General features: G+C 48.2%; 1 protein-coding gene and 1 long non-coding RNA gene across 4 annotated transcripts in view; one reads left to right on the top strand and one right to left on the bottom strand.

The window, feature by feature from the left end:
- Positions 1-24,342, top strand: part of Galnt15 (polypeptide N-acetylgalactosaminyltransferase 15) — a 40,878-nt gene that overhangs the window by 11,354 nt on the left and 5,182 nt on the right. The window contains exons 2-9 of the mRNA XM_008849975.3: positions 6,076-6,242; positions 8,761-8,965; positions 10,953-11,120; positions 15,050-15,167; positions 15,806-16,000; positions 18,647-18,778; positions 19,158-19,262; positions 23,067-23,210. Of these exons, the coding sequence (XP_008848197.1) occupies positions 6,076-6,242; positions 8,761-8,965; positions 10,953-11,120; positions 15,050-15,167; positions 15,806-16,000; positions 18,647-18,778; positions 19,158-19,262; positions 23,067-23,210 (1,234 nt within the window). The remainder of the gene's footprint in view (positions 1-6,075; positions 6,243-8,760; positions 8,966-10,952; positions 11,121-15,049; positions 15,168-15,805; positions 16,001-18,646; positions 18,779-19,157; positions 19,263-23,066; positions 23,211-24,342) is intronic.
- LOC115067142 lies at positions 9,124-23,206 on the bottom strand. 3 transcript variants are annotated; one of them, XR_003846575.1, is made up of 5 exons: positions 23,118-23,206; positions 18,617-18,770; positions 17,309-17,518; positions 10,265-10,450; positions 9,124-9,244 (listed from the first exon to the last, which is right to left on the bottom strand). It is a non-coding gene; the product is annotated as an uncharacterized LOC115067142 (long non-coding RNA). The 3 variants fall into 3 exon arrangements; XR_003846574.1 differs by lacking the exons at positions 9,124-9,244; positions 10,265-10,450 and adding exons at positions 13,421-13,637; positions 15,788-15,907; XR_003846573.1 differs by lacking the exons at positions 9,124-9,244; positions 10,265-10,450 and having other exon boundaries at positions 17,191-17,518.

Here is a 24,342-nt window from a genome sequence, read left to right as displayed (position 1 = left end):
ACAAGATTTACTCAAAGACAAGTAGTCACATGTTTGTTCCTGTAGGGGGGCAAACGAGCGGCTACAGAAGCCAGATAAGCTTCAACTGGAGCCTCCCAGGATTCTGAGTGTGTTCCTCACAAGATTTACTCAAAGACAAGTAGTCACATGTTTGTTCCTGTAGGGGGGCAGATAAGCTTCAACTGGAAGCCAGATAAGCTTCAACTGGAGCCTCCCAGGATTCTGAGTGTGTTCCTTAGCTCTTCCTGGCACTTCCAGCCCTGGGCCAGGGTAGGGTCAAGATACTCACCAAGATGTTTTACACAAAACGGAGGCGCTCAGGCTGTTACAGCATCACTCAGTCTGAGAGCAACCCGAGAAGCTGAGGGAAAAGAAAGACTTGGAATAGGCAGGGACTCACAGCTCAGCTACCCCCCCATTCTTCACTGCAAAAGAGGGACAAAACAGCACCGTCAGTCAGTAAAGTGCAGTGCCCAGGCCTGGCTGACCATGCCGTGAAGGAACCCACAAGCACTTTGCTTCCAGCCCTCAGGGCCCATGTGATGTGGCCATAGGGAAGCTGTACCTCTTCCAATCCCTCTCCCTCCATAGGGCTGTGGCAGAAACAGGACTGAATATAATCCTGTAGCTCAAAGCGCTTGGGGTAACCAGTGTGAGAGAAGCCTGCTCTGTGCTCCTGCAATCTCAGCTGGCTTTGGGGGTCTGAGCAGGGGAGGCCAACCTGACCTTTGCTCTCTTTAATTCCTAAGGGGAGAATTTATCTCAGTGTTATCTGCCCCCAAGTGGGGTCCCTGGACCTGCAACATTAGCAGTACGGACTTCTGGGCCCCATTCAGACCTTGGGGTGAAGATCTCTGCTATAACAACCCCTAGGGCATTTGTATTCACGTTAAAGTTGGGTGCTGGGACATAGCTCAGTGGTAGAGTGTTTGCTTTGCATGCACAAGGTCCAAGGTTGAATTTCCAGCTGGTCAGGGTTCAGACTCACAACTGTGCTCATCTGTGTTTCAGAGCTAGAAGCTAGGGTCAGAGCTAACTAAAGATACCCTGGCATCCCTCCAAAGAGGGGCTATAGCCCTCAGAGAACCCACACAAAAGAGAGGTTGTGGCCTGTGTCCCCTGGTAGAAAGTGACAGGTGGCAGCATCAGCCTCCCCTGCCCTCCCCACTCACCAGGTCATCTATAAGTACCCTGTCCATTCTTTTAAGGGTTTATCTCCAGTCGTGTCCTGGCCCTAGCATCCCCAGGCCTGGCCTGGAGGTCAGGAGCCTTATCCACAGGCAAGGCCCAACACAGATTTTCTCACAATGTTGGAACTTGGCTCCATGATATAAACTCCCATCATTTAGTATTGACATCCAGCCTGTACACTCCTAGAGCCGTCTTCCTTTCCTCCTTGGGCAAACTTTTACTTAACTGTTACAAGTAAGAAGATGAGAAAGATCACCCCCAAACCCAGCCCCAAAGAGCTCTGGCACACCAGGTGGCAGAGAAAAGCAAGAGGAGGGGATGAGCTGATCTATGGAGGCCACCTAACGGGACCTCCGCTGATTCTGTGGGAGTTGGTAATCAGTAACTCCAGGACAACTTTAGAAAAGTCACAAAGAGCTTTCTACCTGAGTCAGGGGAGGGGGGTAGAGGATGCTAGGGCTCCAGCCAGGCCAACTGGCACAATGCAGTGACTTGCTCTCTTCAGAACCAGCATCCAAATGCATTTGCCAAGTCCGCAGGGAGCTTGGAACAGCAGGGAGATGGGATGTGCATCTGTGTGCAGATATCAGAACCAGGCTCTCATAAGTGTTACACAGAGAGCTAGCATGCATTGAAACGCTCCCTGGGCTGGCCCGCCCCTTGCATCCACCCCACTCCCCACCCCCTTGGCCTGGAGAAAAGTCCCCACATCCCCACGCTGGCTAACAAGGGATGTCAATTGTCAGTAGCAGAGGTAAGCATCAACCATGGGTCAGCTTGATTCTAAAGCCCTCCATCTATGTTTTTCCCTACTCCATTCAGAAGGTGAACCGCCATAGGCAGAGGTGGGCTTTGTGGCTTTTTTATAGCACATACAGACTGAGGTGATAAGATATTTACCAGATAGCACATGGAAGCTCAAAGCAGCCCTACCGTTTAATAACAGTATGCATTTCTTTCATAGCTTTTGCCTGGAGGACCCGGCCACTTATATAATTCCAAGTCCTTTACAACCATTCCTTCTCTGAGCAACTGAGCCACAGACCCAGTAGGAATGACTGATGTCCCACTCAACACAGAGGCACTGAGAGAGTAACCTGCTGGCCCAGGGCCTTGTGCTGGAACCAATTTGTAGCTTATCCATTCATTTATCTACCTGCCTTATTAGTTCAAGGGATTTGAAATGGCTTAGAAAAGATACATCTCATCATTGAAAATCGCTGTTATAATTTTTAGATAAGTTAAATATAGATAAATATTCTATTTTAGTATGTGTTTCCTTCAGTTCTAGGTACATACTGAGCCCCTTCCCCTCCCTAGTCCTTAGCATGGGCCAGGAAGAACCTGCCCCCTCATCCTCTCTGGACCACCCTCCCCACTCTTTTAGTCTCAGCTTTGATTTCACACACCCACCCCGTGTCAGCCCATGAAAGCACTCACTCAGAAGCTAAACAACATGTCCAGTGTCATCTGCCCAGCTGGTAAGTGGCAGAACTCCAGCATCCATGACTCAAATGAGAACACTGCTCTACAGAGAACCTTCTAGGGGGTCAAAGAGAAGTTGGTACTCTGACTCTTCAACAGACAAGAAACTCTCATAGCCCCTGTCTGTGGAATCCCTGAAAATAGTCTGTGAGCATTCCAAGCTAGAGCAAGAGTTTAAAGATAGGAAGAATCAACAAGCCACAGTGGTGTTCTCTATAATCTCAGCACTCAGAAGTCTGAGGCAGGAGGATTGAGACTTTGAGGCCAGCTCCCGCCAGCTTTCTACCTATCACCCCTTAAAAAAAAAAAAAAAAAAAAAAAAACAAGGGCTGGGGATGTAACACAGTGGTAGAGCACTTACCTAGGAATGTTCAAGGCTCTAGGTTCAATCTAGTACTGATAAGTAAATAATGAATAAATAAATAAATAAACAGACAAACAAATAAGATGGTTTACAAAGATTAAGATAGATGCAACATTCATGCCTACATTCTTTGATTCTCAGGAGGAAATTTTTATCCTAACTTTTCAAATGAGGAAAATGATACAGACGTTGAATAAACCTAGAAAATGGTTCAGCGGGCAAGAGTGTTTGCCACCAAGCCTGAACACCTGACTTTGATCCCTGGAATCTATTTGGTGGAAGGAGAGAACTGACTCCAACAAGTTGTCCTCTGACCTCCTAAGTAGGCTGTGCATGCATGTGCACATACATGTACACACTAAATAAATGTAAGATTCTATAGTTATTGAGTGTACTGGTCACTTTCCTCATCTCTGTGACTAACCCCCCGAGAGAAGCGACAGGAGGAAGGCAAGGCTTACTTTGGCTCGTGGTTCCTGGATGCAGTCTGTCACAGCAGGAGACGCATGATAGCTGATACAGCTTGGACAATGGCAGTGGGAGCTGGTAGTGCTGGCTTCTCACATGGTTCCGACCAGGAAACAAGAGTGGAGGCAGTTTATACCCCTCCTAGCCCACCCATAGTGGCCTACCCCTGCCTGCTAGGTCCTGGAGCTTTGTCATTTACCAGCTATACAAATGACTCTTTAATTCTAAGGACACTCATCCATTTAGGGACTTTCTAAAGCCTATAGGAATTTCTTTTATAAAATGAGTGTAAGATGTAAAAACTGGTAAAATCCAGATAATGTCTTTGAGATCATAGTACTGAACAATATCAAAGCCCATGGGGTTTTGTTCAGTGTGGAGTTGTGTGAGGAGTCCTCTCTGAGGAAAGGAAACAAAATTCTATGCAATTCTGGCAAGTCCTTATGAGTCTTAAACTATTACAAAACAAAAAGTAACAATTGAAAGACAAATTCTGGAGTTCCTTTTCCCGAGAAGATCCAGTATGTGACATCTCTGTTATAGAATAAACCTCTCCTTTTACCTTGGCTGCTGGGAATCTCAGAATCAAATTTTAAATTCATTGTAGAAATATCCTATCTATGGCCCATGAATATACATTCTTCTGTGTCCTGGCTCTTGGCTTTACATTCCTATTTTACTGTTGTTTCATAGTATTTTTTTTTAGTCCTAGGGTTGGAACTCAGGGCTTTGCACATACCAGACAAGTGCTGTACTAAGCTACATCTCCAGCCCCATTGTATATATTTCTTCTGAGAGGTTTCAAATCCTTTATGGAAAAAAATCATTAACAAAATAAAGCACTTGTTTACTTCTTAATTACATTTATTTATGTATTTGCGGGGAGGGGCATGTAGCGCAGAACACATGTGGAAGTCAGAAGACAACTCAAGGGAGTTGATTCTCTCCTTCCGCCATGTGGGTCCTGGGGATGGAACGCGGGTCTCAAGCTTGGCAGCAAGCACATTACTGCTGAGCTGTCGTGCTACCACCACTGTCCCCATGCTGGGTATAGAGTTTTGTTTTGTTTTTTAAATCATCAAGCAGCTCTCTTTCCCCTTTCCTTCAGAGCACTTGCCTAGAGCCATTTAACCCTCTTCGGGACCTTATTCTGAGCATCACCACAGCTTCCCTAAGCATCGAAAGCTTCAGCCCTGGTGAGCAAGGAACCAGGCAGCACACTCAGCAGCATGGGGAACCCTGTCCCTTAAGCAGGGCCATCCTCAGGCTGGTGGCTGTGATGTTCCTCTGAGGAGGAACCCAGAAAGAAGTTTCATCTTAGGTAGATCTTGTGAAGTGTAAGAGGCACATGTGGGACTTCTCACAGTCCATAGCAGACTCACTCCCATTCTCTATGTAAACTGGACAGATGCCAGTCCCACTCCCCCGGAGGCCTGAGGGGTTCACACAGCCCCTTGCGGGGGCAACACCATGCACATGGGTATTCAGCCAGGGACTGTTGAAGCAGAAAGCCTCTTAAAGCTCCGAAGGTAGAATACTGGGCTCTGACACAGCTTCGAGGTGCTTGGTGTCTTTGCTGAGCCTCAGTTTCCTCATCTGTAAACTGAGTCTCAGCTGGCCCACACCACTGATCTCTTGTACAATAAACATGAGGTAACGTGCAGAGGGTCAAGCACAGTGTCTGAAGTGCTGTTGACAATATTTCATCCTGTCTCCTCAATAATAAGGAGCTCTCGTTTGTTGTGTTCTGGGTGTTGAGCTAGGTTGTGGGAATGCACAAAGAAAGAAAATAGTGGCCCTTCTTGTGCCAGAGAGATCTGGTTGTCAACTTGACACACCTGGGATGAGGGAACCTCAGTTAGGGAATTTCCTCTATCAGACTGGTCTGTGGCTGTGTCTGTGAGGTGTTTTCTTAATGGCTGAGTGGTAGATGTGGAAGGTCTTAGCCCACTGTGGGTGATGCCACCCCTGGGCAGGTGGTTTTGGGTTGCATAAGAAAGCAGGCTGAGCACAGGCAAGAGGAGCAAGCCAGTAAGCAGTGTTCCTCCATGGCCTGTGCTCCAGCTCCTACCTCCAGGTTCCTGCCCTGCCTTCCCTCAATAATGAACTATCAGTTGGAAAAGTAAGATGACACAAACCCCGTCCTCCCCAAGTTGGCTTTGGTCAGTTTTATCACAGCAACAGAAAGTAACTACAGTACTTCCCGTGGCGGATGGAATGTTCATAAGATACAAGGATGTGTATCATCCCACTTAGGCCTCCCAGCAGCCCTGTGATATGACAGCACTGTCCCATTCCCTCTGCACAGACGAGGTCAGTCACCGCTGAGAATGGCGCCGACACCCCTCAAGTGCAAAGAGGGTGCTGGATCCAGCAGAGTTGAGCTCTTGGGGTCTGAGGGTTGCTTTAGGGTGTGTGCTTTAGGGGATCTCTGTGTGGCCATTTTAAGAAATCTCAGGAAAGTCACTGGGTTGGGAGGGCCCAGCCAGGCTTGCAGAGTGAGTGAGAGGCCAGTGGGCTCTGTGCAGTGTCTCTTCCTGAAGGCTCCTGGTGCTTTTTCCCCACAGGTGTCTGGAGCAGCGCCCAGCCCGCAGCCTGCCCACAGCCAGCGTCATTCTCTCCTTCCATGATGAGGCCTGGTCCACGCTCCTGAGAACCGTGCACAGCATCCTTGACACAGCTCCCAGGCCCTTGCTGCAGGAGATCATCCTTGTGGACGACCTCAGCCAGCAAGGTAGCCATGGTTGGCCTCTAGGAGGGGCTGTCCCTGGGCCAGGAGGGGAGTCCCATGTGAAAAAGGAGATTCAAATCCATCTTAGGCAAGGTTCCCCAGATGATGCAGAGGGAGCTTACTCTCCAGTGTAAGTAACTTATGAAGGGCCCCAGGGAGGCCGATAAGGCACAGAGGAAGAGGAAGCAGGACAGAAGGGGACAAGTTAGGAGGACACACCTGAGGGGAGACTCAGGGAGGGCACTAGGGCGGGTCACTTCAGGCTGATCCCTGAGGTCTCTTCCTCAGGCCCCACCATCCACACATCAATGAGCCTCTTCCCAAGCTGCAGTATCACAAGAGGGTGGCCATTGCCAGGGTGCTCCCTGCCTCCTGTGTGCTGGGCAAAGATTGCCTGCTGTCCAAACTGAAGACCAGAGATGAGAACTGACCAGAGCTGAGTCATGCCAAGTAGGACAGAGTCCAGCCCAGAGCACAGAGCACAGAAGATACTTAAATGGACAGGAAACAGCATGAAAAGAAAGCCAGGTCTGGCTCAGTGGGCCTCAGATTTCAGCTACATGAGCACCCCAGAGGGGCTTGGCTACACTGACTGAGGCTGGGTGTGGTGGCTGTGTAGGCTTGTCATCCCAGCTACTTGGGAGGCTAAGGCAGGGAGAATCACAACTTCAGGGCCAGCCTGGGCTCCAGAGGGAGTTCAAAACTAGCTCAGGCAACTTAATGAGACCTGTCTCAAAACAAATGAACAAACAAACAAAAGGGCTGGGGATATAGTTTAGTGACAGAGCACTTACCTAGCATGTGTGAGGCCCTGGGTTCCAGCCCCAGTTATTTCTACCCCCCTACCCCCCAGTTAGACAATCACCCCAGAGTCTCCGGATCTGGGTTGGGCCCACGTGCCTGTATCTATAACAAGCAGCCAGGTGAAGGGATGCTGTTGGCCCCTGGACCCCACTTGGAGAACTGTGGCTCTGGTCTTTGGTCAGAGTCCTCCATTCTTGCTCCTTCAGTGGCCCCTTCTGGCTTTAAGGAAAGACCAAGTCATTGTTGGGGGATGGGGCAGGGGGAGCTATGCTCTTGCTGAGGTCTGTACCACACCTTTCTAAGGGGACCATCAGATAGGAAGGGTGGGATGGAAGGACAAGACCTCTGCTAGGTCTTCCTGAGATTCTGCCATCTTGAATTTGACCAGTCTGCTCAGGGCAGAAGGTCAATCAGCTGGAGATTCTGAAAGTATGTGGGATCCCTGAGGCACATTTGGCCATGCATTAGTGGGGCTGATGGGCAGACACTGGGCTGGGCTGGGCTGCCTGGGAAAAGTACCTGGAGACCCTTCAACCCAGGTGCTCTAGAAAGCAGGCTTGTGGTCTCTCCCCATCAGCTGATGAGCTGTGTCACATCAGTGTTCCTTGGAAGTGGGAAGTGGAAGAGCTGGTCTCTAGAGCTGCCTCCCAAGACCTCTGCTCCAGCTGTTCCCACCTGAAGGTATCTGGATGCCTGCCCAGAAGCTAGCCACGGCCTCAGCCTTACCCTCTCCCTGTCCTCACCACCAAGCATGCTATCCCTCTAGGGGCCTCCTGAAGACACGGGGGTACAAGGGTTTGCCCACAGCTGGGATGATGTTGACTCTATCTGTCCCTAGGTCCTTCCTCAGTGGGTCTGCTGAGGCCCAGAGCTCAGACAAAGCCACTCTGTGGTCTGTCCCCATTTAACTCTCACAGCTGCCCTAGTTTGTCACTGAGGGGTCGCTTCTCAAATGTGTAGATTCAGAACACACATGCACATACACAAGCATGTGCACACCCATGAATGCACACAGGGTCACACATACACACACACACGCATGCATGCATACCCATGAACAGGCACACATATGCACCTGCATGTCACATCCACGAACACACATTGAGTACATGCATGCCCATGTGCACACACGTACATGCACGCACACATGCACATAGCATCAAGTTTTCTGTCTTGAGCCCAAAGCCTCTTGACTTGCCTTTGTGTCCTCCTTAAGGTTTTGTCTCCCTTCCCCTATGGAAGCAACTTTCCAAAGCACAGTGCTAGACGTGGCCTTGGCTTCTCACCTCCCTCTTCCTCTTAGACCTATCCTGCCTGCCACTGGAGATGAAAACCTCAGAGACCATACCCCAGTAGCCTACCAGCTGCAAGTTTCATGAACTCTTTGTCTTTAACTCCCTTGACCACTGTCTTAGGTTGGGTTCTCTGGATGAGAGCCTGAGGTGGAGATGTGTGGGAAGGTGGTATTCTTGGGGGATCTACTCTCTTTTGGAGTTTGTTAGCAGGGTCCTAGTTTTACACACCTTCCCTTCTGGTGTGAAGAGACAACCATCAGTCATCCCAGCCCTTAGTGATTGACCACACTATAGTAATGCATTTGAGGTTCAGGATGCTGGTGCTCACCATGGCTCTATGAGTGTGACCTTCATGGTGTTCATCACAGCCCCGTTGGCTACGATAGCTGTGACCCCTGTTGACAGGGCCCTGTCAATTCCAGGACAACTGAAGTCTGCTCTGAGCGAATATGTGGCCAGGCTGGAGGCTGTGAAGCTGCTCAGGAGCAACAAGAGGCTGGGCACCATCGGAGCCCGGATACTGGGGGCCACCAGGGCCACAGGGGATGTGCTGGTCTTCATGGATGCCCACTGTGAGTGCCACCCCGGTTGGCTGGAGCCGCTTCTCAGCAGAATAGCTGATGACAGGTAACTCACTGCATCTGGCATCTGCAGAGCAAGGAGGGAGCCTGGGAGAAATAGCCCAGGGTGCAGTTACTCACCGAAAAGAGTATCCACCTACCAGAGTATCCACCCACTGTTTGCAGGATGCCAATATTCGCTATCCAGTTTCACTACCTATTTCTTTGGGGCTTCAGGTATTCGAGACCAGAAGTATGGGGAGTTCCTGTTGGAAGGCACGATAGAGTTCTTCCAGGCCCAGAGGACAGCTTCTGCCAAGTTCAAATCCTTAACAACCCTGTTAAACTGTACAGGAAGGACAACTCTTACCATGTCTGTTGTTACCCTTGCCTTTGCCAGAGTTTTAATCAAGGTTGCAATGCACCCTGGGGAAACAATTTCTCCACTCGCCTAGACCATAGATCACCCACCCCCAAGAAGAAAGCATTAGATTTGAAGCCACCAGTTTTCTTGACAGTTAGCTTTCTTTGCTCCTCTGCATTACATACAGGGTCTCTCGTTTTCTAACTAAGCCAAGCGCTGGGAATTGCAGAGTCAGAGGGCCTTACAACTTAGCACTGTCCTGACCTTTCCTCTCTTCTCCCTGGATCCCTGCCATGCCATCTTTCCCACCTCCCCTTGCTCAACTTGAGCATTTCCTAAACCTGACCTGTCAATCATTTCCTTCAATCTGAATATCCCACTCAGGAAAACCAATTTCAGGCTCCCTCCCACCCCGAAATTTTAATTGCCTCTGCTCTGTCCTCTCTTCCTGCCCACTAGCTCACTTAGGACTGCCTCAGGCACTCCCTCACCCCCTGGAACTCAAGTGAACCTCCTGACATCCAGCCAGGTGGGGCTGTTAGAACCAAGCCGAATGGTCCCTATTCTTACAGTCTGTTGATTGTTTCATTTGAAGTTGGGACCTCATGGGAACGGGTCTTTAAGCAATGAGGATTATAAGGCAGTATGGGGTTAGCACCCTGTCTAAGGAAGGTTTCCAAACAAGGTAAAGCGAGGTGTCACTGGCCCTACTGTCGCATAAGGAATAACAACCAAACCCTAGGGAACCAAGACAGATCAGACTGATGTTTGCCCAATTCTATGACAGACATTTTGCATAAAGAAAGGAGATGTACACCAGACCAAGCCCAAGAAAAATTCACAAAGCCTACAAGGCAGTCTTCTTTGATTCTATATCATGAACCTGCTCTCTCAAAAGCATGAGTCTGATGGGAAGTTGTCTGTTCCATTTCCTGTTCTAATTCCCTCCCTGGTATCAGAGATGGATGACTCAGGGGCACCTTGGAGACCACCTTGTCCTACCTTAGGATTTCATGTTGAAAAATCCACATGCAGACATTTGAGAACTGACATTGTTATTGTGTCGGACCCAGCTGGCTTCCTTCATCTGCGTACTTCAGTGACTCCTATGTGGAGTGGCTCAGGAAGGCCTCCCTGCTTCTGTTTCTTAAGGGGTGGAGAAACTGAGGCTCAGAGAAGTGGAAGCACCTGCAGGTAGTGCAAAGAGCAGGCGTCTGAGTCAGGCTTTATTGACGCAGGCTTGGTGCTCTTAGCCTACGTGATTTCTTCTTAAGAACCACTGAAGCCGGTCAAGAAGAAACATTTAGTCCCTTCTAATCCCCAGCGCTGGGACATGTGATGTGAGTCCCTCACGTCAGCTTCTTACACACCACCTCAGAGCTCTAGAGCCCTCGCTGCAGGCCGGAGCAGAGAGATGCAGCAGTACCTCGGCATCGTTAGCTAAAAACACAGGTGGCTCCCGCCCACCCTGAAATTCTAATTGCCTCTGCTCTGTCCTCCCTTCCTGCCTCTCTGTCTCTGTGTCTCTTTCTCTATCTTTACCACTCTGTCTCTGTCTCTCTCTGTCTCTCTCTTTCTCTCTCCAGTCCCTAAATCAGATTCTAAATCAAGACAAAGCAGTTTCTGTGCTAACAGGCATGAGCAGCCTGCGAGTAGTCTGTGCCGTTGTTTGATTATTGGTTCTTTCCAGGAAATGTGTGGTGTCTCCAGTCATAGATGTGATCGACTGGAAGACATTCCAGTATTCCCCATCCATGGAGTTGCAGCGAGGGGTGCTGGACTGGAAACTGGATTTCCGCTGGGAGCCCCTCCCGGAGCAGGAGTGGAAGGCCCTCCCATCCCCCATCAGCCCTGTCAGGTGAGGCCCTGCCACAGCTGCCATGCCCTGGCTCCACACTTTTACAGGAAGTCACTTTACCTGTGTCTCAGTTTCTTTATAATAGTGCCTACCACATGGGATTGTTGTGAAAACTGCACAAGCTAATATATACAAAGCATTCAGCTGGCTGCAGGCCCTTGGGACTAGGTGCTGCTATCACTGTGATATCAGTGGAGCCCAGTGAAGCTCTTCCAGAAGCTCCCATGGATGCTTAGACTGGGAACATGGAAGGAGCTGAGCTGGCCTTGACTCTCTCACCAGATAACACTGGAAATTCCTTGGTCTCAGGCCTGCTCGGCAAAAAGGAAAACTTGGCTGTCACAAGTAACTCCTAAAAGACCCGGCTCTGGGGTTTGCCTCTCCCATGTTTGGTTTTTGAAGAAATATTTTATTTAAGTAGCTATTCTAGAAACCTTTTGCTCCCTAACCACCTCAAACTTTTTGTGTCAAACAGCCATTCTCCAAGGTCACAGATGCTGTGGGTTATGAACTCCAGAAGGGCTCAGCAGGGCTGGCTGGCTCTGCTTCACTCCGTCTGCCTCATGCAGAATAAATTCCTAACACCGTGAAGCCAATGAGAGGTAGATCCAGACTTAATCCCAGGGTAGCCATGCTTCCCCATTATGCTAAGCTGGTGTATTAGTCACTTTTCTGTTGCTGTGATAGAAACACTGACCCAAGCAATTTATAGAAGGAAGAATTTATTTGAGCTTACAGTTCCAGGGGAATTACAGTCTGTCATAGGAGGAAGGCATGGTGACTGGAGGTGGCTGGAGCAGGAGCAGCAGAAGCTAAGCTCTCATATCATGCAGGCACAGGAAACAAGAGGGCAACTCGAGATCTGGTAAGGCTTAAGAACTCTGTAAGCCCACCCCCAGTGACGTGCTTCCTCCAGGATAGCCACACCTTCTAACACCTCCCAAAACAGTGCCATCATCTGGGGACAGAATGTCCAAACACTTGGAGCCTATGGGGGACATTTTCATTCAAACCATCACAGCTGGGTTGTCAGTTCAAAGTCACAGTTCATGACTCAGAACTGTAGCAAAGCACTCCAAAACCAAGCATGTCCTCACAATTCACCAGACAGCAGGAGTGGCTCTGAACTGATGTGGTGTCTGTACAGACCTGATGGAGCCCATGCACTGTGACAAGCCACATGCTTACTGAAGCAATGTCAATGCTTTACTAGAACGAGGTCACCAGGGTTGAAAAGCACTATGTCATGTATGCCCCTTTCTAGAATCCAAAATTTCTGAATTAAAACACAACCCAGGAGCTAGGCTGATATATACCTGTCATCCCAGGAGGAAGATCCCGAGTTCAAGGCCAGCCTTAACTACACAGTGAGGCCTTGTCTCAAAAACAAAAACATTGTAAAGACAGTCAGCCAACCACCACCAGCCCTATGAATTTCCAAGCGGAGTAGTGAACATGTAGCAGTACAGTTTAATACTTAAAATACGGCATACACGGTGCCATGCACTTTATATGACTTGTTATTTCAATCCCCATAAAACTCAGTTATGAACTATTTTATCCCAGTTACAAGTAAGAAAACCAAGCTGAGAGGTAACATAATCCCCCAGACCTTACACATAGTTAAGGGGCTGAGGTAGAAATTGGCGCATGTAATCACTACAATACTGATTTTCAGCATTCTTGTACATTAATATTCTAATGCCCTAAAGGCCAGGGATTTTCTTACTATGATGCTATTTCCTTGGTCATTAAATATCTGAAGTTTAAGTCATCTACATTTTGAGACATATCCAGAGTCTGACTGCATTAAAATCTGTTTTGAGTGAAAGAACTCTTGTTCAAAGACTTCCTGGATGTCTTTCTCTGTGGAAAATCCTTCTGAGGAATATTATTTCTACCCTGATTCCCTTACTCAAAGTTTCTAGTTTGCTGCATGTATAAGCCATCTGTATTTTTCCTTAGTGCAGGTAGGAGCCTAGCTGCTTTCAGAACACCTCTTGGATTCATCTTAAAGTTGGGGAGTGGGTAGATGACCATTAAGAAAACAGAGAGGGGCTGGAGAGATGGCTCAGTGGTTAAGTGCACTGACTGCTCTTGCAGAGGACCCGGGTTCAATACCCAGCACCCACATGGTGGCTAACAACCATCTTTAACTTCAGTTCCAGGGGATCTGATACCCTCTTCTGACCTCCACTAGCATTGCAGGACACTGGTGCACTTACATACATGCAGGCAAATACACATACACATAAAATAAAAATAATAGATAAAAAGCAAACAGAAGAGGGGGAGGGAGGTGGGAAGAGAGGAGGAGAAAGCTTGTATTTGTTACTTTTCTCCTCACTGTGACAAAATGCCTGACAGAGCAAGTTAAGAGAGGATGTGTCTTGGCTCACGGTTCAGAGATTCTCAGAGCATCATGGCATGGGGGCTGGCAGCAAGAGTGCCTCAGTCCATGCTGCAGGAGCCTGTGGTGCCAGTTTGTTCACATGGTGCCAGACAGGAGGCAGAGAGCTAAAGGAGAACCAGGGATGATAGAACCTTCTAAGGCCCGTGTGCTGGATAACTTTAGTGTCAACTTGACACACGTAGGTTGAGGGGGCCTCAATTGGGGAATTGCCTCTGTTGAACTGGCCTGTGGCCAAGTCTGTGGGGCATCTTCCTGATTATTGTGTCTTGTGGGAGGGCCCAGTCCACTGTGGGTGGTGCCACCCCTGGGCAGGTGGGCCTGTGTTGTATAAGAAAGCAGGCTGAGCATGGGTCAGGCGAGCAAGCCAGTAAGCAGCGTTCCTCCATGGCCTTTGCTTCAGCTCCTGCCTCCAAGTTCCTGTCCTGAGTTCCTACCTTGGGCTCCCTGATAAACTGTGACCTGAGAGATGTAAACTGAATAAATCCTTTCCTCCCCAAGTTGTTAGTGGTCAGAGTATTTTGTCATAGCAATGGAGACACAAACTAGGATATCCTACCCCTAATAATCTGCTTCTGTCAGCCTGGTCCTACCTCCTAAAGGCTCCATAGCCTTCAAAACTATGCTAGATGCTAAAGACAGAGAGTTCAAAACAGGAGCCTGTAGGAGACATTTCAGATTCAAGCCATAACAGAACCTGACCATATTCTCTGGCACAGGCCTAGTGCTACCTCCCTTAGGGTGTCTTGTGAAAACCAAACCCTTGGGGCTGGAGAGATGGCTCAGCGGTTAAGAACACTGACTGTTCTTGCAGAAAACCTGGGTTTGAATCCCAGCACCCACATGGCAGCTAATAACTGTAACTCCAGTTCCAGGGGATCCAACAGTCTCTTCTGTCCTTCACGGGCATTGCATGACACAGGTGCACTTGCCTACATGCAGGCAAGACACACACACACACACACACACACACACACACACACACATAAAATAAAAATAATAAATAAAATATTAAAAATAAATAACACCAAAGCCTTCTTCTCAGGCAACTCTCTAGAGGGACTCAAGTTCAATCCCTGGTCCCTTCTGTAGAAGGAGACCTGAGGACAAGCTATAAAGGTACAGGCAAGCTTAGTTCTCTCTTTTTTTTAAATTTATGTGTATGTGTGTATGTATTTGTGTGAGTGTATGCCACATGTGTACAGGTGCCCATGGAGGCCAGAAGAGGGGCTTCCCTGGAGCTGGAGTTACAAGTAGTTATGAGTTGGAAATCAAACTCAGGTCCTCTGCCAGAGCAAGTGCTCTTAACTGCTGAGCCATTTTTTCCACCCTCTAGTTTCTCTTTATAAAATGCTTGGATTTCAAACATTGTTGCTTTGCTCCAGCCCAATGTTGGGGTCCACCTGAGCTCAGAGTTTGTCTTCTCAAGCACTGAGCTGCCCCTGGGAAAGCGCTCCCGGGCCTTGCTGTGTGCTGAGTTGGTCGGAGTTGTAGCGTCTTCCCTATCTTTCCTCTGCAGGAGCCCCGTGGTACCCGGAGAGGTGGTGGCCCTGGACAGGCATTACTTCCAAAACACTGGAGCTTATGACTCTCTCTTGTCACTTCAGGGTGGCGAAAACCTCGAATTGTCCTTCAAGGTAAGTCCTGTACCAAGGGCAGGCCTGGGTGGCATCTCTGGAGCCCAGTGTATAGTTCTAGCTTAGAGTCATAAATGGCAGGGAATGAGGCTGTGTGCAAATTATAAAGTCATTACAATGAGGTGTCAAACTTCCTATTTTTCCCCTCACAGCTCTTTAGGGAGCTTCCTTGATTTTACTCTCAGCCTCTCTCATGAACTTGACATTCAAAATCTTCATCAGGAGAAGATAGAGTATCAGTCATTTACATCTTAGTGCAGAGATTCTAGAGCTGCAGGTACCTCCTCTGTTCACAGTACCAGCTTTTAGAAACTCCCTGGCCACTGCATGCATCGTTTCTCTGTGGAAGTATCTCCTGGGGACAGGATGCTGATCCTTGCATTGTTCCATGCACTGACTCTGTATACATGTCCAGGTGACACATTCAGGCAGTTGTGTGGGTGTGGCCCATCACCCCTCAGTTCCATCCTGGAACAACTGTCTCCCAACCCCTCCCACCTTGTCACCCCCCCTGCCCACACTCCTAGATCGGGCAGCTGCACCCTGAGGATTCTGACTGGCCATTCTGGACTCATGATTTCCTGGTGTTTCACAAAGAGATGGAGGGTGGAGCTGTTTACCTTCTCTCTCTGTGACAGGCCTGGCTCTGTGGTGGCTCAGTTGAAATCCTCCCCTGCTCCCGAGTGGGTCACATCTACCGAAGCCGAGATACCAGCTCCCCGACTGACCTGGAGGCTGCCCTACAGAACAAGGTTCGCATTGCTGAGACTTGGCTGGGCTCCTTCAAAGAAACCTTCTACAGGCACAGCCCAGAGGCCTTTGCCCTGAGCAAGGTAAGGAGAGACCAGGTGGAACCTGTACCCAGCATAAGGCCCCCAGCTTCCCTTCTGGCTTGGGCTTCCCTGAGTTGACCCTCAGAAGGGACCCTTCTACCTGCCTTCTGTCCCTACCAGCACCTCCCTGGAGCATCACAGTTGAACTTGGCCTAGAATTTCCTGCTCTCTATAGATGATATGATACTGTCTACAGTATGACATTTCAGCATAGGCCAGAGGGGAGGGTAGATACAGAGAGGTGATGAGTCAGTCTCTGAGGGCCCTCTCATCCTGGGCAGTGCTCCAGGGTTAGGGAATATACAAGACATGAGACAGACTTGAGTATAAAAATAAATATAAAGAATTATAAAAGGCACAGAAAAATGTTAAGTTTAGACATCTAATTAAATGTTCTCCCAGTGTACTATCAGTCTGACAATTCTTATGGAATGGCATATGTGTGCTATCTACTGTGAGCCATGGGTTGTCCTTACTGTATGCTGCACTGCAAACAGGGCCCCCAAAGGACCACATGGTCCTGGAACAGCTCCCATGAGCCCCTCAGCAGCCCATGACTAGGTGTGGGCTGAACAGGAGGATCGATAACATAGATGAAGGCAGGGTCTGTAGACAGACACATGCATGCCCACTGTATGCAGGCAAAGTCAGGCACAGGTGAGCCATGGAGGAGCCCAGTGCCCCGACCCCCAGGATCCTCAGGTTCAATTCTTCCCTGCCCCAGATCCATCTCCTTCCCTACAGCAGACCAGCCTTCAGGCTCTGGGGTGTCAGAAGTCCTTGAACTTCAGTGTTGTTTGTTTCTTTAACAGGGGAATGTTGATGACACATAAAATCTGTTTAGTCCCAAGGACTACCACCTAGAGTTCCCCCTGGGTCCTCATGAGTGAGTCACATTATTACCCAGAGTGGCACTAGGCTATTTTCCCACACAGAAGCAATGGGGTCACCACAGCCTCTAAGTTTGCTAAGAAGGGACTGAGATGAAGGGGAAACTCACCAGGACCCCACTTAATCCTTCAGTTCTCTCTCTCTCTCTCTCTCTCTCTCTTCTCTCTCTCTCTCTCTCTCTCTCTCTGTCTCTCTCTCTCTTTCTCTCTCTCTCTCCTTTCCCTCACTAATTCCTGTTTGAGGAGTTTCTTATCTTTGGTTTGATTTCAAGAATTCAATGACACCCATGCTTCCCTGAAAGGGTTTGATAGCACACTTTTACAGTATATTTAAATAGCTCAATACTAATTTTGTTCCAAAGATTTCTAGCCCTTCCAAGCCCTCAAATGAATTCTGAGATACAAAGATCCTGGGCACCTGAAAGGCAGGAGCAAGTGCTGCATTTTCTTCTAGTTCCACCTCTCTCAAGCGTAGTTGTGTAGAAGTTCGAGGTCAGCATGTCCAATGCTTGAAGTCACAGGTTGGGTAGATTTGCCAGCTTGTCCCATCAGCAAGAAAGGTGGGGTAACAGAACTCACACAGAGGAAGGTTTTCTGCCTTGTAACAAAGTGCAAACCTGCGGTAGGGCTGGGGAAATGTCAAATAAGAACTTAGGAATGGAATTTAGGAATGGAACAAGAAACCATTAAAGCCCCTTCATATCCATTTCCTCAGAGGAAGCAATACAGCCTTTGATTTAACGGTGGGCAAAGATATTGAGTAAACAAGAAACTCCAGACTTAGAGAAGTTGTTCTCAAACCTTGTCTGTGGAAGAGAGTAGCCAGGAGAAATGGTTAACATGCATATTCCAGGGTCCCCAACAGAACTAGTCACGGATCTGGGATATGGCCCAGGAGCTTGCATTTGAACAAGCTCCCAGGCAGGCATTCCCAAACCAGGTGGTCACACCCTGAGAAGTGGACCTGACTCCCCAACATTTCCTTCTGAGGACTAGGAGAGCAAACTCACCTCACACAGCCTTCTGGGTCCCTCTGTGTCTTAATTCCAGACCAGAGGCCACCAGGGTGGAACTCTGACATGGATATCATCCTCATCTCTGTCCTCTCCCCCTTCTCCCTTCCCTCCTCCCTCTCTCTTCATGCTCAGTCATTACAAACCCTCCTTAGAGCCTCTCTGTCCCCTGAAAAGAAAGTTGTTCTAAACTTCTGATGGATTTCTTCACATCTTACCAATACAGCCTAAAACATCAAACTAGTGTTAAGGGTTGATGTCAACCTCCATATCATTGTATTGAAAAGGAGGACGAGAGGGGCCAGTGTAGCCTAAATGAATGAGTCATTAATGAAGGAAACTGAGACGTAGAGAAGAGAGACTAACTTGCCTCTCATCATCCCTAACCCGTTTCCCAGCTGACTTGTCTCCATTGCCTCTGGGCTGGCTCTTGCCCTGGTGAGGTCCGTGGCAGAGTCCACCATTTCTTTCACCTTCCAGAGAAAGTCTTTAAAGCACAGACACCATGGTCTTTGTAGGCTGAAGACTGGGGGACTGTGGGACCTAGGATCACTTCTAATCTTGCTGGTTCTGCAGCTTTCTAGAGAAGACACCTGATTCTATACCTTCTAAACCTTCTCTTAACATATGACTGCTCTATACTAATCTTCCTCCCAGCCACCTCTATCCCTCCCCTACCATGTGAGTTTGGGGGTGAAACAAGCTTTTCTGACCTTGTGGACAGTGTCCTTTTCTTCCACCAGGCTGCGAAGCCAAACTGCACAGAGCGTCTGCAGCTTCAAAGAAGGCTGGGTTGCCGGACATTCCACTGGTTTCTAGCCAATGTCTACCCTGAGCTATATCCATCTGCACACAGACCCAGGTTCTCTGGAAAGGCAAGGCATGGCCCAGGGGAGATGGGGAAGAAGGAAGGGAGAGGGTCAATCCCCAAGACAGGAATTACACTTTCAAGTGCTCTTCCCTTACACTGGTTACCAGTGTTTCCCACCCTACACCTGAGCCCCCACCTCCCTGTCAGTTTGAGGAAGCTGTGCTGCCCTGCATGCCACCCCAGATCCCCTGACCAGGAACGTATGGTCCGACTCCTTCTGGAGGCTCTTGCCTTAGGATCAGTGGCTTGGGCTTGACCTCTATCACTGTGGCTAAAAAATACATAGTGGGCCCCAGTCTATGCAGGAAAGGAGGGTGGAGCCTGCCCTAGGGCATCTTCACAGTGGAGGCTGAATTCATGTCTTTTTGGATGTCCACTTTCAGCTCCACAACACTGGACTTGGCTTCTGTGCAGACTGCCAGACAAAAGGGGCTATCCTGGGCTGTCCTGTGACATTGGCTCCTTGCAGTGACAGCCGGCAGCAACAGGTGGGTGATGAACATTGGCCTAAGAAGACTTTCAAGTGGGTGCCGGCATGCCCTTTACTTTTGTAATACCCCAAGCACCTCCATTTTGTATAAATTTAACTGGTCAATCATCTGATCATAGGACCACCCCTAGGAAGGTGGGTCATGCTAAACAGATGGGCAGAGTACCTAGTGCATTAATGAGATAGTAAGTTTTTCCTACCTGGAATCCTGCCCACTGGTGCAGAACTTCCTAGCTACAGGGTGTAGTCTGAGTTGCCCACTTCCCTGAATTCTTTAGGGAGGTGTAACTTCCCTTTTTCTTCTTCCTGCCTTTCTTACTGCACATGCTTTCTTTAAGGCTTTGGGCTGCCCCTAGCATCCTGCATTTCTTTACTTTTTCTCTAAAGCTCCCTTCTCCCAGCCATGCCAGTCAGCCACATGTCTGGCCTCCCAGGCCGGCTCTAAACCTGCATGGCTTCATGGCTTTCTTTCTTTCTTCCTACTATTCACCTCCCTAAGGCAGCTGGCAAGATTACCAGCTCACCTGCCCTGAGGATTTTTCTTTAAAATTCTAATAAAATTGTAAAAGCTTGATTTGGCTGATTTAAAACTTTGAGTGTGGGTAGTCTTTCCCGGTGGTCCCAAACTCTGTAACACTTTTATCCAAAGTTGCTTCTTTCTGTGGTCCCATGTCCCTTGACTGACCGTGGTCCCCTGATGTGATGCCGTATTACAGCTCTGCTCACCTCATCCTCACCTTAGACTTGGACCAGCAAACAAAAAGGAGCATCTTAGAAGGAAATAGAAACGCAGCTTATCTATCTAGCCCTTGCATCTGACAGATGAGGAAACTGCCATAGAATCACTAGCCCAGGCACTTCAGGCTCATAGGCCTTCAGGATTGAAGCAGGGTCCAACAGTCTGAGCAGAAGCAGAAGGGGATGGGTCTGCACATGCATAAGACCCTTGGTTATTAGAAGATCCCTGAGATACTTAGACTGTGTCTTATTCCCTTCAATTCTTCCATCATGGATCCAGGCATACACCTTTAATCCCAGCAGAGGCAGAGGCAGGTAGGTCTCTTGAAATGCTGGGAATCGAACCCAGGTCCTCTGCAAGAGCATCCAGTGCTCTTAACCACTGAGCCACCTCTCCAGTCCCTGAGGAAAGGCTTTTGTAAAAATTTTATTTATTATCCTTATTTTATGTGTGTGGCCTGAATTCTCTCTGGGTTTCCTGCACGATCCAACAAACCATACAATATATTTTATGTGTATTTATTAACTTACAAAGGAATGAGTACCCAGTGCCTCAGAGCCTGCCTTATCAGACCGTGCCACACCCATAATTCCGCTCATGCCTCTGGGGCCATCATAGCCCCAGGTCCACAAAAGTCAGTCCATTCTGTCTTTCAGCTGTTGCCGTTCCCACTGCTGGTTTGCTTCCCCACAGCTCCCGGCTTCGGCTTCCGTTCCAAGATGGTTCCCAGCCACCACCCCCATAGGAGGAACTAGCCAATCGGGAGACAATGTGTATGAGTGTAATGCCTGTGTAGGTGGGTACACCTGTGCCGTGCAGTGCCCACAGAGGTCAGAAATAGGCATTAGAGCCCCTGGAATTGGAGTTATAGACTGTTTTTAGCCACCATGTGGGTGCTGGAAATCTAACCCAGATCCTTTGCAAGAGCAGCCAGTGCTCTTAACTACTGAGCCATCTCTCCAGCCCTGAGGAAAGGCTTTTTAAGCTCACAGTTTCAGAGGGATTTCTGTGGGGTAGAAGGCATAGTGGTTGGATTGGCTCAGTCTGTGGTGACAGAAGCGTAGGCACTTGGTAACTAATCCACATGGTACAGACCAGGAAGTAGAAAAAGTCAGCCAGAACCCAGGGTGAATATAACCTTCAGAGGTTTGCCTCTCATGAGTGGCTTCTCCCAGTCAGGCCTCACATTAAAGGCTCCACAGCCTTCTGAGTAGCTTGAAAGCTGGAGACAGAGCATTCAGAGCATGAGCCTTTGAGGGAGGGAGGCATTTCACATTCCAACCATGAGGACCTAAAGAGCCAAGTGAGAAAGCCACATGACAGGGTTAAAGCTGCCCAAGCTTTGCTGCCATCCATAGATGGCCTTGAATCGAAGTTCCCACTACCAGCTGTGTGATCTCCGCAGGCTTCTGAGTGTCTCTGAGTCTTGGTTTCTTCATTTGCAACTAAGAACGATGTAGTCTTCTTGATGCAAAGAGAATATTTGCTCTGTGCATTTTTTTTTCTTTTTAATTAGTGAGGGCTTCTGGATCCTGCAATATTGTAAACTAAATAAGCTGAAAATCCTTTCCTAAAAAATAAAACTATATGTATATATGCTGGGCAGAAATAATTATGAAATGCTCATTTCCAAGTGCAAGTCATTGAGTTTGCAAGAAAGAAAGGGAAATCTCCAGGAATCAAAACTCCAATGGCTGGGACTGGAGAGAGGGCTCAGTGGGCTGCTCTTGCAGAGGACCTGGGTGCAATTCCCAGCACCCACATGGTGGCTAACAACCATCTGAAACTCCAGTTCCAGGGGATCTGACGCCCTCTTCTGTCCTCTACCAGCATTGTATAGCACAGGTGCACTTACACACATTCAGGCAATACACTCATACGTATAAAATTTAAAAATAATAAAATAATAATAAAAAAAATAAAAACTCCAATGGCAACTGACAATAGAACCACTGGGCCTGAGCTAAGCTGCCCTGTGAGGTGGCAGGAATGGGTGGCCAGCAGCCTGAGAGATCTAGGAGTGTGGCTGCAGACAGGGATAAACAGGAAGAGCCCAGCTTCAACCCAAGCGAGATGAAGTTGGAAATGAGGACTTCCATGTTAGCCAGCTTGACCTTCACAGGGTAGCCTGTCCTTGCAAAGTTGCACCAGAAATATCTATCCACGACCCCAAGGGAACAGCGAGAAACTCATCTGTCACTACAGATAGGGTTTTGAATAGGCAAAAAATTACTCTCCCCTGAGAACTGCCCACAAGCTTGCTTCTAAGATGTGTTTAAGGATCCAAATTTATGCTAACTGTGCAGTTTGGGAATCTTCAAACTGGGCAGACTACTAAATTTAATTTGCAAATTAGCACCCTAATGTAAATGGAAAATGTGATGTCCCTAATTCATCCGTTATTAAGAATTTCAAGAAGGTAACAGCAGAGCATCAAATCAAATCTATTGAACCAAAGGCATTAAACCCTTCTGAGCACAAGGCTCACATGGTTGCACAGGCTGAAGCCACTTCTGTCTCAGAGCCACACCATTAACATAGAAATTGGTTCAGACTGCATCTGGCAGGAGCAAACAGAAATGGTTTTGTCAAGACATGCCTCCCAATAAGTTGATCCAGGCATCTCGCAGTGAAAGTCCCTCTGCACAAGTCCACACAGCCCAGTACTACAAAATCCTGGAGGTAATAGAAACCATGAGCAAGGGTCTTCCGACACTGCAAACAGCAGGAAAATTGGTTTCAGGGCAGATAACATCTCTCCAGATCAACTTGGGCTTTGGAAAAGCTCACCTACCATTCTGACAGCTCACTCACAGAACATGCAGCCTTTAAAAATACTTTATCTATGGACAGTAAGTAGAAAGCCAGAGGAGCATGAAACAATGTATAAATAGGAGCAGCCAGAATGCTGGGCCTTCAGCGTCCAGGGATAGTCTTGCTGATCGGCCCTGTAGAATCTGAAGATAGTCCCTAGGACTCAGCTCCTCTGTGAGTTCCTCTCACCCACCGTGGCTCTGGAGAGGGTATCTTTCTAATTGCTAACCACCTTCCCCTTAACCCCAGCACCTGGAGCACACCGGCAGAAAGGCAATTCACTTTGGCAACCCCCAGCACCTCTGTTTTGATGTAAGAGGAGAGCAGGTAATTCTGCAGAACTGCACTGAGGAAGGCCCTGCCATCCATCAACAGCACTGGGACTTCCAAGAGGTAAGTAATCCACTCTGGAGGTGCTGATATGTGGCCAGTTAACACGGACTTCCAGTCAGCCTGACTTTCACCTTTAGCACAGTGTCCCGGGCTCTTCCAAGAGGTCAGGTATTACCCAAGATGGTGCCTCTGTTATTGAACTTGGCATTAGGACCTCTGGGGGAGGTAAAGCCAATCCAGCATCAGAAAGTATACTAATTTGCCTCTTCCTGGGTGTGTAGCCCTGTCCTTGATTATGGTGAGGAGGCATTAATCCCCTGTTAAAGGTTTTTAACTTGGATCGTAAGAAAGATGGTGGAGCATGTTACAGAAACAACCTGCACAATGGTATGGGTTTAGGAGTAATGCAAAGTCCCTTTCTCCAGCAAAACAATAAATAAAAAGAAAAAATACACATTTACACATATGCAACTGTCGCTTTTTCATTTTAATGCAAATTCCATTGTGAGCATTTCATCATTTCAGTGAAAATTTTACTCCTATGTTTCCAGTAGAAAAGTTCTAGATCCTTCCCGGGGATATGCATCAATAGAGAGAAAAGCAGGATGTAAGAAGTTAGGAGAGTGAGCAGGTCCCAGCTACAGATTGGGAGGCTGGTCTCGCAGTTGTCTGTGGACTTGACCATGAGGTGTTTCTTGCTGCCCCAGCAGGATCAGAAGCTAGTCCCCAAACCTCAGTTCTACTGAGAGTTCCTCTGCTTTACTCTGCAGAGGGTGTCTTTCTAGTCATAATAATAACTATTCCCTCAGGCTCAGCACCGAGGTCAGCATACCTACAGTGTGTCTGCACACATTTTCTCTCCCCTTCACATCCTTTCCGAGTTAGGTACACAAACAAAATCATACATTTACCTACTTCCTTTCCTTCACATTCTGATTGGGATTGAGAGATTAAAATAAGTAGAGCTCTGCCCTGGAAACTCTTAGGATGGGGTGTGGAAGAGGAAAACCACACATGGGAAACTGAATTCACAATAAGCAAGGGAAAACTAAAGATCAGTAAGATACATCTGACACATTTCCAGGCATTAAGAAATGAGATGTGGGGCTAGTGATGTAGCTCGATGATAGAGTGCTTGCTTAGCATGGGTGAGGCCCTGGATTCAATCCCTGGTACTGCCAAAAAGGAAGGA

The sequence above is a fragment of the Nannospalax galili genome, unplaced genomic scaffold, assembly GCF_000622305.1.
Source record: "Nannospalax galili isolate Female #2095 unplaced genomic scaffold, S.galili_v1.0 scaffold364, whole genome shotgun sequence".
NCBI lineage: Eukaryota > Metazoa > Chordata > Mammalia > Rodentia > Spalacidae > Nannospalax > Nannospalax galili.
The sequence above is the reverse complement of the archived record's forward strand: the minus strand, read 5'-3'. Positions and strand labels throughout refer to the sequence as shown.